This window comes from Eretmochelys imbricata, chromosome 6 (assembly GCF_965152235.1).
Source record: "Eretmochelys imbricata isolate rEreImb1 chromosome 6, rEreImb1.hap1, whole genome shotgun sequence".
In the NCBI taxonomy this organism is placed as follows: Eukaryota; Metazoa; Chordata; order Testudines; family Cheloniidae; genus Eretmochelys; species Eretmochelys imbricata.
The window spans coordinates 67,405,602-67,418,988 of record NC_135577.1 but is presented as its reverse complement, the minus strand read 5'-3'; the positions used below and the strand labels follow the sequence as shown (position 1 = coordinate 67,418,988).

General features: G+C 41.6%; 1 protein-coding gene across 1 annotated transcript in view; it reads right to left on the bottom strand.

The window, feature by feature from the left end:
* RGS6 (regulator of G protein signaling 6) overlaps window positions 1-13,387 on the bottom strand; it is a 449,956-nt gene that overhangs the window by 136,982 nt on the left and 299,587 nt on the right. The window contains exon 2 of the mRNA XM_077819976.1: window positions 6,470-6,569. Coding sequence (XP_077676102.1) covers window positions 6,470-6,569 — 100 coding nt within the window. The remainder of the gene's footprint in view (window positions 1-6,469; window positions 6,570-13,387) is intronic.

The window sequence follows — 13,387 nt, the reverse complement described above, 5'->3', positions numbered from 1 at the left end:
AGTCTGATGTACAACTGGATTGTAGCAGAGGGCAATGGCACATAATACACAAACGCCACTTCATTACTCTCTATATGGACAGAAATAGTGCAGAACCCTGTTAGCTATTTAGTCATAAAGCACAACACAACTACTATTCTTACATTTATTTTCTTGTTAGTTATTTCCTGGAGAATTACATGCTGTGCATATGTCTGTGTGCACGCATGCGCACTCACACCCCCACTCAAAGATATGCAGAAAGTTCACATTTTAATAATTTAGTTTCAAAGACTGATCATTTTCATTTACATTTTTACAACCGTGTCTTAATTTATAATATCCCCAAACCCTCTAAAATCAGGCTCTCTGTATCTTTGCTTTGCAATGAATTGAATGAAGACTTAGCAATCGGCAGGGAATTAGTGTACTTGTAGCACTGAACACATTCTCCCCCCTACTTTAATCAAAACTAGCAAGTTCAAAAGGGAAAAGGGGTGGAAGGAATTCCATATAATGCTGGCATAACTCTTCTGCTCCTTAACTGGGTTCATTTGTCTCCTGGCACCGGACCAAAAGAGTTCAGGAGAAGACTGAAGAAGAAAATTGCAAGCCATGCAGTACGTGTATTGGAACTGACATGTCTAATACGATATGATTCATGGACACTTTGGACTACACTAAATAAAGAGGTATGACAGCCCGCCCACTGTGGGCAGAGTGGATTACAGTTTCTAATGTGAAGAGGAGATGCATAATAAAGAATACCACTGAATTGTGGTGAAGAAACCCACTTCAGTGTTAGCTCAAAATAATTTAAAAACATAACTTGCCCAGAGCAATTGATTTCCAGTAAGAAGTAAATATATATGAATATGGGGCTCATGAGCTGGTTTTCATTGCGTGACTATTGGACACCATTGAATTTACTGTATAACATAAATATGGAAAATCACCAGAAACCATTTAAGATTAAAGCTGAAATGTATAAAAACACACTCACCTGAAAGTTATTTTGGGAAGTTGGTTTGAATTTTGGGAGATTCTTATTTTATCCAAATGGGTTCATTCATCATTACCAAAATAACTGCATATGCAAATTGATCCTTACTTTGTTTAGAGGTGGGACCATCACCAAAGCCAAAATGCAGCATCCAAGCACTACCTACACTTTAAACCACCTGCAGTACTGAAAATACAGCCAACGTGCTAGATTTCAAGTCCTACATGAGGGCATTTTTTTCAGCAAGCAAAACTGTAGAAACAAAGATGGACCCAAACTAGAAGTTCAGATCCAGTTTGACAAGCAGGTGGATTACTGGATCTGAGATATTGGCTTCATCTATTACAAAGATAGGGACCAGCTGTAAGTTTGGGGATGTTTCATGCTAGATCTCAAAGTTCAGGGATGCTGGACAAGGCTCAGCTAAAATCATGTGGCCAGACTAAGTAGGCAGATGTGCAGCGGGGACAGGGGAAGAAGAATTCTTTTTGGAACCAGTCTGTGGAGGCTCTTTCAGGCTAATAACTAAAGCAACACTTCACAGAATCATAGAAATGTAGGGCTGGAAGAGATCTCGAAATCCTCTAGTCCAGCCCCCTGCACTGAGGCAGGATCAAGCAAACCTAGACCACCCCAGACAGGTGTTTGCCTAACCTGTTCTTAGAAACCTCATGCCCAGTCCCCATGCCCTGCTCTCTATGTACAGCTGAGGAATGGATTGCTGTATCATGCCTCCCCATGCTGACTTTCCCACTTGCATACTTTCACAGCAAAGGAGACCTTCATGACTGCAGAAGAGGAGCCAATTTTCCCCCTTAACTGAAGTGCTTGACTTCTGCATCCACATGAGAAAGGAATCTGAAGAAGGCACATTCCTGAGGAAAGAGACTATAACCTTATCCTCACAGTAGTCTCAAGAGTTCATCTCCACAATGGCCTGGCCATGAAAAATGGTTTTGACAGAAATTGAGAATCCTCCTGCACAGTCTGTGCAGGTGGTAAAATGGTTCTACTTGACCATTTGAACGCAGAGCTCCATTGATCGGGAGCACTATTAATAATAAATTCTCTCTTTCCCAGCAACATGGACTTTATATCCTCCGGCTGAATGCCACTCTATCAAAGAGGAGGCATTCTGATTTGTTTTGGGACCATTGCACGCACACTTCTCAAAAGATAGATGCTGGCTTGTTAAGGAGAAATATACAGCAGTTTAAGCTTAGTTTAGATCACTAGTCTCAAGTGAATGTTTGTTCACACCAAGAAAACTGCAGACCTGCTTCCACAAAATTGGCAGTTTCTGTTCAGAGATGCCCAGGACTGAAATAAAAGAGATACTACAAATCTAGAATGAAGTGCATTGGCAGAGCTGTGTAGAGGTAGATTGCATTGCACCTGCCTGCTCTATGCCTGGTTCTCAGTCTCCCCATAATATTAGAATGCCAGGGGAAAGCTGCAGGTTAGGGGTGAAACCCTTTGGCAACAATGTCCGAGATGTAAGGGGTCACGGCTGAAATATTTGGGGCAAGCAGAGATCAAGTTTGAGGGGAATTTGCAAAACCAGGCCTGAAACAGCAGGGATATGACAGTTGAGAAGCAAATTGGCAACCTTTTGAGAGCAGCAGACAGGAAAAGCAGGAATGTAGCAGTTTACAGGTCAAGAATAAGGAGGAATAAAAGTGCTCGGTGGATCAGGACTGGAATAAAGGTGTGTATATCAGAAATCAGGTGTACTGGTGGAGCTGGGTGAGGAAGATTGCTGTACTAGAACAGAAGGATGTTAGTGGATTACAGCAGTGTTTCTCAGCCAAGGGTATTTGTACCCCTGGAGGCATGTAGAGGTCTTCCGGGGGCACATCAACTCATCTAGATATTTGTCTAGTTTTACAACAGGCTACATAAAAAGCACTAGCAAAGTCAGCACAAACTAAAATTTCCCACAATGACTTGTTTGTACTAATCTCTTTACCACACACTGAAATGTAAGTATAATATTTATTTTCCAATTGATTTATTTTATAATTATATAGTAAAAATGAGAACATACACAAATTTTAGTAACAGTGTGCTGTGCTGTATTTTTTAGTAACAGTGTGCTGTATTTTTATGTCTGATTTTGTAAGCAAGTAGTTTTTAAGTGAGGTGAAACTTGGAGGGTATGACAAATCAGACTCCTGCAAGGGGTACAGTACTCTGGAAAGGTTGAGAACCACTGGGTTACAGGTTCAGATTAAGGTGAATCAGAAGGGGATTGAATAGCTAAAAGGTATTGGACTACAGGTCACCCTTGAGGTACATTAGCAGAGGTATGAATACGCTCAGGACCAACATGGAGAAGATTTGGAATCAGGTTTGGCAGAGCTGTAGGTGAAAGGGGATGTCCATATCAGAATAGCATAGGTGCTGCAGATCAGTACAGCATCACTTTGGCAATGGTGTACACAGAGCCCTTGTGTGAAAAATAGCAGTGTTTGAAAGCTGTGGGGTCCTTGTATGGAAATACCAGGTTAACAATGAGATGCATTGGCAGAGGTGTAGAAGTCAGGTGCAATGGAACGGTGGTTAATATGCTGAGGAGGTGTACTGATGCTACTTTTTGATAAATGGAATACCATGGAGTGGTGAGCTGCAAGTTTATGTGCACTCCAGTAACTGAACACTATTGGAGGCATCATTTGCTTTACCTGAGAGGGGAACGTGTGGTTTCTTCCACTGCAGTGAGTGCTGTTCTAGACACTGACTACAATAGGCATTTAGGGAGATGGGAGATTCACATCCTTCTGTACACAACACACATGATCGCCACTGGCCAAAGATGGGTGATGAAGTGAAAAAAATGGCATTATTCTACTCAAACCTCACCTCCCAGAGTCACAGTCCCATAATTTCTCATATGGCTCTCCATTCTAACCCTCCTCTGACAGCTCCCTGTTCCACCTTCCCTCCTGATCTTTCTCTGATTTCCATTCTTCACAGTTTACACACAAAGCTGGGAAGAAGGGGGAAGAAAAACGCCAGTACTATATACTGTGTTGCTGCAGTCCAGAAGGAGCCTCATGAGTATTACAGCACGGCTATTGTCAGCCTGACAGTAAGTCATGCCTTGGCATTTTTGTTACATCTTCCATGTGGAATTGGATTGGTTGTGAAAATATAGAACATCGCTGGATTTCAGAAATTAACATCTTTCCAGATAAGTCTATTCTTAGCGCCAAAGGCTTTGAAAGTATGTCTTTTTATGCTAAGAACATTAAGCAAATCAAGGGTTAGGAAATGTACTTCATTTGGCATTGTATTATGACAAAACAATCTTTCTTTTGTTTTTATCATAGATATAAATCTAAACAGCATCAATTTGCAAGGGGGGAGAGGAGGGGAGGAGAAGATAAATGCAGGAGACTTCAGATTCCTTATTTAACCTGTTTTTCCCTGCTGTCCAACCTCCAAAGCTCCAGGTCACAGCCACAATTGGCTGAGAAGAACTGGCTGAGGTTTCAAGTCAGCTGAAGGGACACAACACATTTCCCACATTCTCCTCTGAAAAGGTTTCCACAAATTTTGGATTAGGTTCTGTTATTTTATCTGACTCCGTTCGCCCCATCCCTCTTTACTAAAAATGTTTGGAACTGTAGTTCTCCTCTGTGAAGAGATCCAATTTCAAGGTGACACTATTGCAGCTGCTATTCTGGAACAGCAGAATGCAAAAGGGCACTTTTCACTCTACCAGGGAGCTGTCTCCCACGGTGGTGCTTAAAGATAAATATAATCAGCTTAGAGACGCTGTTATGTCTCCTGTTTTCTTCCTCCTCCTAATGGCTTGATGACTAGATCAATTGCTTAATCAGGTCAATGAATATTAACAAGAATATGGGCAACCTCTCTTAGCTGAATAAGGATTGAGCTGTCCTGTTTGTGTACTCTGCACTAGAGCTTATAGGATGAATTTTCAAACTAGATAAAACGGTTATTGTCCTTAGGCACTTTCAAAAACAGTTGGTCAACACATGCTCCAGTCATAAGCCTCAATTTAGTGTCTTTTCACATCTCATTGTAGATTCATGTTTCTCTTCCATACCTAATCCTAGCTTAATCCTGCAAACTGCTTAGTACATTGAGTCACACCCTGGAAATCAATTGGACTACTCACAGAAGTAGAGCCTATTGCTTGATAAGAGGTATTTGCAGGACTGAGCTCTAAATCAGTAGCAACACCATGCCACTTTCCATATTCTTGCCTTGACTCCTACATTGCTGGAGGTCTGTATTTCATTCCTGTGCTGAACTTGGACAAGAGCCATTTTTTCCTGATACAGAGATGTCAAATCATGCTTCTTCTCATCCCTCTGACTGAATCAGCCTAACCTGCAAGTCTCTGGTCAATCCAACCTTCCTCAAAGTAGATTTTGCTGCCTATTTACTAGAAGATATTGGCTTTCTGCATTTTTACTAATCGTTGTAAGGAGTTGATTGTCAGTGAAATGTGCCACAGAGAGCAAAGTGTCTTTATCCACAGAACAGGTAAAGCAGCAGTGAAAGCTTCCTTAAACTGTCCCAGCGATGTGCTTCAAGCCTGGCCTGGAAAAAGATACTCCAGGGCTGAGAGGGCATTTCAGGGTTAATGCTTTATTCAAATCCTTATCTTCTCTGCTGGGATTGCAAACAAAGTAGAAAATTAGAACTAGTAGTCTTGGGATTTTGTGAGGTGCGCAGCTGTCCACTGGGAACTGCACTGAGACCCCTGACTCATTTTACATCTGTCACTGAGGGTATCTATCACACGGCACTGACTTTTGGTCTCAATAGCCATGGACAAGTTCCAAGCTGGAAATCTGGGAAGGAATGGCTCTATATTTCGATACCACGCTCCTGAGACACCCCTGGTTCCACAGTTTGTGACACAACTTCATTGTGCGAGAATGGTCCCTGTAATAGGGCATATTCCCACGGGGCTCCTGTGCTCTCAGAAGAAGTCTAAAGGAACTGTAATGAAGTATCTGGGGAAGACAAGAAACAGATTCCTCACATCATCTTCCCAGCTGCTCTCCCCAGTGCTCTTCCATGCTTCTTGACTTTAGCTGACCTTTTTGTCTATCTGCTGATCATGTGCTGTATTTGCCAACTTTATTTCTAATGTCTCAAACAGGAGCCTGTATCCCCCTGTTCCTGTATGATGTCACTATATAGGATATTGCATGGCAATGTTGTGATGCAGACTAGAGCTATATAAACACTTCACAGGTTTTCAGAGATCACCCTAAGGGAATCCAATCACTTGGTTAAAAATTGTTACTCTTTACAGAAGAGACCCAATTTGGCATAATCTTTTATGCCTTGACTGAAGGGCACATCCAGAAAATAGGCGCAGATCAGTCAGCTTTTCCCTTCATTTCCTCTTCCTCCAGCACCTCGCCTCTTCTTCGTGAGTTAACCGGGCCATATTCCTTTTAGTACTAATTCATAATCTTTCATTTAAATCATGGTTCTTACCTGTGACAACGCTGGGAATTTTAGACAGAAAGCTCTTGACTGTTCGGATGGGAACTCCACCTGCTTTGTCATCCTGCATTCTTGTAATTATATCTTCAATCTGGCAAGGGGGAAGGAAAGGATTACATTGGGTTTGCAAGAATAGTGACTATAGATACTCATAATGCTGATAAAGTATTGGCACCAGCAAAAATGAGGTGCCATGGAATCTTTTCATGTCATTTGCTAAGATTTGCTAAGCTATTCCAACTCCATTGTCACTGGCAAGAAGGGGGAAAGGGACTGAAAATGTATTGATATGATTGGTTAATGCACGGTTTACATGAACAATCCTAGAAGTGGAAGACTAAGTTCCAGACATGTCAACGACTTCCATTTTTTCCTGTTGGGCCATACTTTGATTCCTTACTCAGTCAAAACTCCCACTGAAGACAGCTGGCCCAGAATAACTAATGCACTTCAAAGGTAAAAGTAAAAGAATTGGAAAAAAATGAAGCAAGTGGAAAAATTAAGCAAAATTTCAGATAGTTTCAGTTGCTCCTGGCATTGGTTGCCACATATTTGGGAATAGCTGCATCACACACTCATGGCTCCAGCACATAAATAATATAATCAATCCACACGTGACAATATTTATTTGTTGTTGACTGATAATGTGATAGGCCCTACACAAGGGGAAGAAAGTTCCTGTCCTGAAGAGCTAGCTCACGACATCCAACATCATTTCCCTCCCCCCTTATTCCACATGCCTCCCCAAAACAGTGGAACAAATCAAAGCTGAAGTTGCTTCCTTCAAATGTGCAGTGATGTGAGTTACCTTGGGAGTTGGACAAATGGTGCTGTGCGCATTGCTGTACTATTCTTACTAGTTGGCATCTGACTAGAACGAGTTGAAATTTGTGTGCGCTCGTCTGTGTAAAAATTAGTGTTGATGAAAGGAGATACCAGAAAGAGAAGCTAGTATGTCTTTCTTATTGCCCTAACAGGTACACCATTGGTGGCAGCAGCAGCTCAAACTTTCTAATACTCCCTTCTCAACTACAGCTGTGTGAAATAATGGATTTTTTGGTTTGCTGGCAATTATGAAAAAAATAAAATTCATTTTGGTTCAGGTCAAAACCAAATTAAAATTTTTGTCAAATCAAGAAGTTGAAAAAGTCTTGTTTTTGGGTCAAATAAAACATTTAATTTCAACAAAACCTAGACATTTTGTTTCATTTTCAACCTTTTAAAAGACTTTTGGGAAATTTGAAACATAAAATCCTTTCAAACTGAAAAATCGAAACATTTCATTTTGAAAAAATGTCAAAATAAAATGTAGATTTTTTTTTCTGAATTTTTGATCAAAAAGCAGTTTAAAGAAACAGACAAATTGGTAAAACATTTTGGCATTTTTTGTTTCAAAAGTTTTGGCTGATGCATTTTGCCCATCTCTAGTCTCAATCCTTACTCAATCCACACCTCTAGGAGTGGGAAAGGAATTCAGTTTTCATTCCCATCTTATTGCTAGCCTCTCTGCTGAAACTGCCTTCACAGCTGAGAATTTATGCCAATTCAGGGGGGGGGGTGTTTTTCGTGATGTGGAACACTTACAGTCACTGCTGATCTGGGCTCTTTTTGAATCAGCAATCTAGAGGGAGAATACTCTGCTTAATAATCACCTGAGCCATGCCACACACTCTCTCTCTCTCTCATTATCTACATGTCCAGTCTGCTAAATTTAGAGCATATTTTCCATATAGACAGCACGAAAGGAGAAAGGGTCAAGAGAAGATTAATCACAGAGCAGTCAAACATTTCAGTAAAGGAATATAGTAGAATCAGGCTACTTTATTTCTCTATTCAGAATCACTGGTTTTGCCCCCACTTTAATACTAATAGTGGAAGAAAAGATGAGAATTGAAAATTCTGGTAGTTCTGCAGCATGCCTTCTAATTTAGCCACACACACACACATATGTTAAATTTAATTACATTATGGTCATTATTACTTAGCTGTTCAACTATATTAACCTCTTGGACCAGATCCTGTGAGCCATTTAGGACTAAATCTAGAATCGCCTCTCCCTTTATGGGTTCCAGGACTAGCTGCACCAAGAAGCAGTCATTTATGGTGTCTAGAAATTTTATCTCTGCATCCCAGCCTGAAGTGACATATATCCAGTCAACATGGAGATATTTGAAATACCCCATTGTTATTCAGTTTTCTATTTTTGTAGCTTCTCTAATCTCCCTGAACATTTCACAATCACCATCATCCTGGTCAGGTGGTTGGTAGTATATTCCTACTGCTTTACTCTTATTATTCAAGCATGGAATTTCTATCCATAAAGATTCTATGGTACAGTTTGAGTCATTTAAGCTTTTTAATATATTTAACTCTATGTTTTCTTTCACATAGTGCCACTCCCCCACCAGCATGATCTACTCTGTCCTTCCTATTTATTTTGTATGCTGGTATTACTGTGTGTGATGGTGTATAATTGGAACATGACCATTTGTATCATTAATACTGCCATGGTTAGACAATTGAAACACATCTTGTACAAAGTATATTGTGTAAGGTGTCAATGGAAGTTATGGTTTGCCAAGTATGATTATCCTGTTTATATGCATGTATCATTTTTGTATCTGAAGTGATGAACATATATATATATATATATTTCAAGTGCATTTGCTCCTGGGATAACACCCACCAGGTAATTTATATCCAATCTGGCCAGCACATTCTGAATGAACTGTTCAAGTTGATGGCCCATTAAAGAACACTCCACTCTCACAATGGGCCATAGAAGAAGCTCTTCCTCACCTGGTGAGCCTTCCTGTGGATGCTTTAGCCAGAATGTGGGTAATGGCTGCTCCTATGAGTCATCAAGCCATGTAATGGCATGCGACTTGCTCACATGACCCTGCATTCCATCTTGTGCCTGTAATTTTCCACAAACTAAGTCTGAGAGCAGAGGTGAAAGTAAGCCGGCCACCGGAGCCCCGGGGTAGTGGCGGCAGGGCTCCGGCAGTGATTTAAAGGGCCTGGAGCTCCACTGTGGTAGCGGCGGCTGGAGCCTCGGGCTCTTTAAATCGCCCCTGAGCCCTGGGGCTCCCAGCCACCTCTGCAGCTGGTAGCTCCGGGGGTGATTTAAAAGCCCCCAGGGCTTCCATTCACAGCCGGAGCCCCGGGGTCTTTAAATCTTGATTTATAGGGCCCGCCTCTTCGGGTTGAGGCTACGCTCCCTGCTCAGGACTCTGGAGTACTGGTAAATCCTTTAAGTTACTTCCACCCCTGGCTGAGAGCTGTGTTTGGGACAGTGAAATTCCCTCCACATGGAAGAAGGTATATAAGACCCTGGAAGCATCTCCATTTTGCCTCTTTCCTGCTCTGATCTCTGGACTATGGACTTACACTAAAAGAAGCATATTGACTATGGACTGAGGACTTTCCAATCTTTTGGAAGTTACCAGAGATGTTACAAGCCAGCCGTCTGTAACATCATTGCTACAAACCTCATCCAAGAGCTTTGCAATGATTGTATGTATATGACTTCCTTAACCCTTTTAAATCTCTCCTCTTTCTTTTCTCTTATAAATAAACCTTTAGATATTAGATATTAAAGGATTGGCAACAGCATGATTATTGGGTAAGATCTGAGTTATACATTGACCTGGCTATGTGACTGATCTCTTGGCATTAGCATTTGTATACAAACATTTACAAAATTTGTCAATATTTACTTGTCTGCCTTCACGTGATGTAACTGAATGGGACTCTCTTTCATTTGACTGTTTATCTTTAGCTCCTACTTGTACTTTATAAACTTCTATCCTCTCCTCTTTATTAGGATATAGAGAATGCCTGTTAAGAGATCCTCCCTTATGGGATGTCTCTGTCCAAACTGTGTGCTCCTCCCTAACTGTCAGCTTTTCCCCACCTCTTAAGTTTAAAAACTTCTCTACTACCTTTTTAATTTTACATGCCAGAAATCTGGTTCATTTTGGTTTAGGTGGAACCCATCCTTCCTGTATAGGGTCGTCCTTTCCGAAAAGGTTCCCCAGTTCCTAATTAACCTAAAACCCTTCTCCCGACACCATTGTCTCATCCACACATTGAGACCCTGTAGTTCTGCCTAACTGGCCTGCACATGGAACTGGAAGCATTTCGGAGATGGTTACAATGGAGGTCCTGGACTTTCATCTCTTACCTAGAAGCCTAAATTTGGCCTCCAGGACCTCACTCTGATCTTTCCAAATGTCACTTGTACCTACACATATTACGACCCCTAGCACTGCACACAAGTCTGTTTAGATGTCTTGAGAGAGCCGCATCCTTCACACCCAGTAGGCAATTCACCATGCAGGTTCTCCCAGTCATCTCTATTTCTAGAAATTTAATCCCCCATTTATATTACCTGTCTCTTCCTGATAACTGGGATCCTCTCCCTCGGGGGGTATCCTCAATGTGAGAGAATACCATGACGTCTGGAAAGAGGGTCCTAACTATGGGATCATTTCCTTCTGCTCCAGTTTGATGGTCTTCTTCCCTGAGACTTTTATCCTCCTCAAAAGCACAGAAGCTGTCAGACTGGTGGTGGGAATGCTCTACTGTGTCCCGGAAAGTCTCATCTATGTATCTCTCTGTCTCCCTTATCTCCTCCAGTTCAGCCACTCTGGTCTCCAAAGCCAGTACTCAGTCTTTGAGGGCCATGAGCTGCTTTGCACCAAATGCACACATATGCCACCTGCCCACAATCATAATCATACATGTGATATTCAGTTCAATAAATTGGATAGCCCCTACTCTGCACAAATACATATAATTATTTCCAAAAGCCAAAACAACAGTAGGGTCTGATTGCTGGGGCAGTGGAAAACTCAAGTCCCTTCCTATTCACTCTAAAATATGAGGGGATTCTTGCCCTTTTGAGGACATTCAATCTCTGTTTCCACCTGGAGACAATGGTGCCAGTTCTAGGGGGATTGACAAACTAAACACTAGTGCTGTGCAGATATCAAATATCTTCAGGACAGCCTTTTCTCTGATCAGAAGTCTGAGGCCTACAAGATGCCCCCTGTCCATGACACATCCAAGGCTCCTCTTCTACCAATTATGGATGTTTAAAATATTCATGGTCCCCCCTCGTTACACTAGGAGTTGGAGTTCTGCAATTCTTCCATTCCCTTTGGAATGCGGTTCTGATGCCTACGGGATACTGGATGCCCCTTTTTCACAGTGCTTACATTTTCCCTATGCTTTCCTTAGGATGGATGGGCAGGAATGTAATCCTTGCAAAGAACCTCTCTCCACCACAATGACAGACTGAAGCATTATAGCCATGAACCTGGATGATTTCCTCTTAACTTTAGAAGCATTTTAAAAAAAAACTCAAGTCAACTTTGATTTGCAGGCTCCACTTCTACATTTTAAAAATTAATTTAGTTCCAAGGTTTCCTGGGGTTGTAAGGCAGTCTTGCCTATTGCAGATGCTGAATTTGATCACCATTTTTTTAACCTCAGGCTACCACATGAATGAACTACTCACCCCTTGTTTATATATTAATTTTAAACTGACACATGCACTGGTGAATGGATCAGCAGCAGAAACCAAGACACAGAGAAAAATGCTATTAAAGTTTCAACAGACTCGGTTGACAGTTGGTTATCCATATTTCACAGACTAATGTTGCCTCCCTCCTGCAATCAGACCACTGAGGAACAGAACAATTTTACTTACACCCTAACTCTGTGCACCACTGAGACCTCTTAGTTGGCCAGAATAGTTTTCCGCATTTAAGAACTGTTGGAAGAGTGTCCCAGGCTATAAGAATACACATTTCAACAAGGACTCTCAAAGAAATAAGACCATCAAGACATCAATGAATGGCCTGGCAGCCATAACAGAGCCCTACAAGGCACTTTCAAAACTACTCAGTGAACAAGAACATATGCAATTACAGTGCCCCATCTACACTGAGGACATGGAACTGCTAGTGAGCAGACACTGGGTGAATTATGTCACACCAGCTTCTGTCCCCACATGGAAACCAGAAGTGCAGAGGCACTTGAAGATATCAAAATTTGCTGATTCTTTCTGCATCTGTCTAAAAGACAGCTTTTGCTATTGATTCACACTGCTAAAACTCTTGTTCAGGCTCTCATCATTTCAATTACTGCAACATCTTCTCCAGCCTTGACAAATGCAATCTTGCCCCACTCGTATCCGTTCAGAGTGTGGCTGAAAAGATCATTTTCCTAGCCTGTCACTGGGACCATGTCACCCCCCTCTCTGAATCCCCCACAGGTTCCCCCCACCAATTCCATCAAACATAAGATGCTTGTATTCACTTTCAAGGCCCTTCAGAATCAAACCCCACCCTACCTATCACTTCTCATTCACTATCAAGTTGTCAGTGGTTGCTTCAGATAAGCTCATGATGCCAACCACCATTGCTCACTATTTAAATTTTCAAACAAAGAGCTCCGTGCTTTCTCCCATGCGTTCCCACAGACTTGGGAGGTAAATGTCCACAAAGTTACCACCTTCCAATCCCTCCTCATTATCCCCTTTCAAAACTCTTTGTCATGATGCCTACATAAAACTGGACAATGGTTAGGCTGCTGCTGTGCTGAGACCACCTTCCATCACGCTGACCAATATTGTTTCATTGTTTGTACTCCTCTGACTTTACCCATCTGTCTTTACCCATCTGTCGTCTCTCATCCTATACCAACAATGTAAGCCACTTGGGGCAGGGATCACCTCTTTTGTTTGTTTGTGCAACACCTCGCATAATGGTCCCCTGGTCTATGGTAGGGCCCTCAAGTGCTACAGTAATACAAATACCAAATTGTAATAATAAAACAAGAGTTAAACAAAAGATTCCCAAACTAAAAAAAAAATACAGTTGAAAAGTTTGATTCACATGT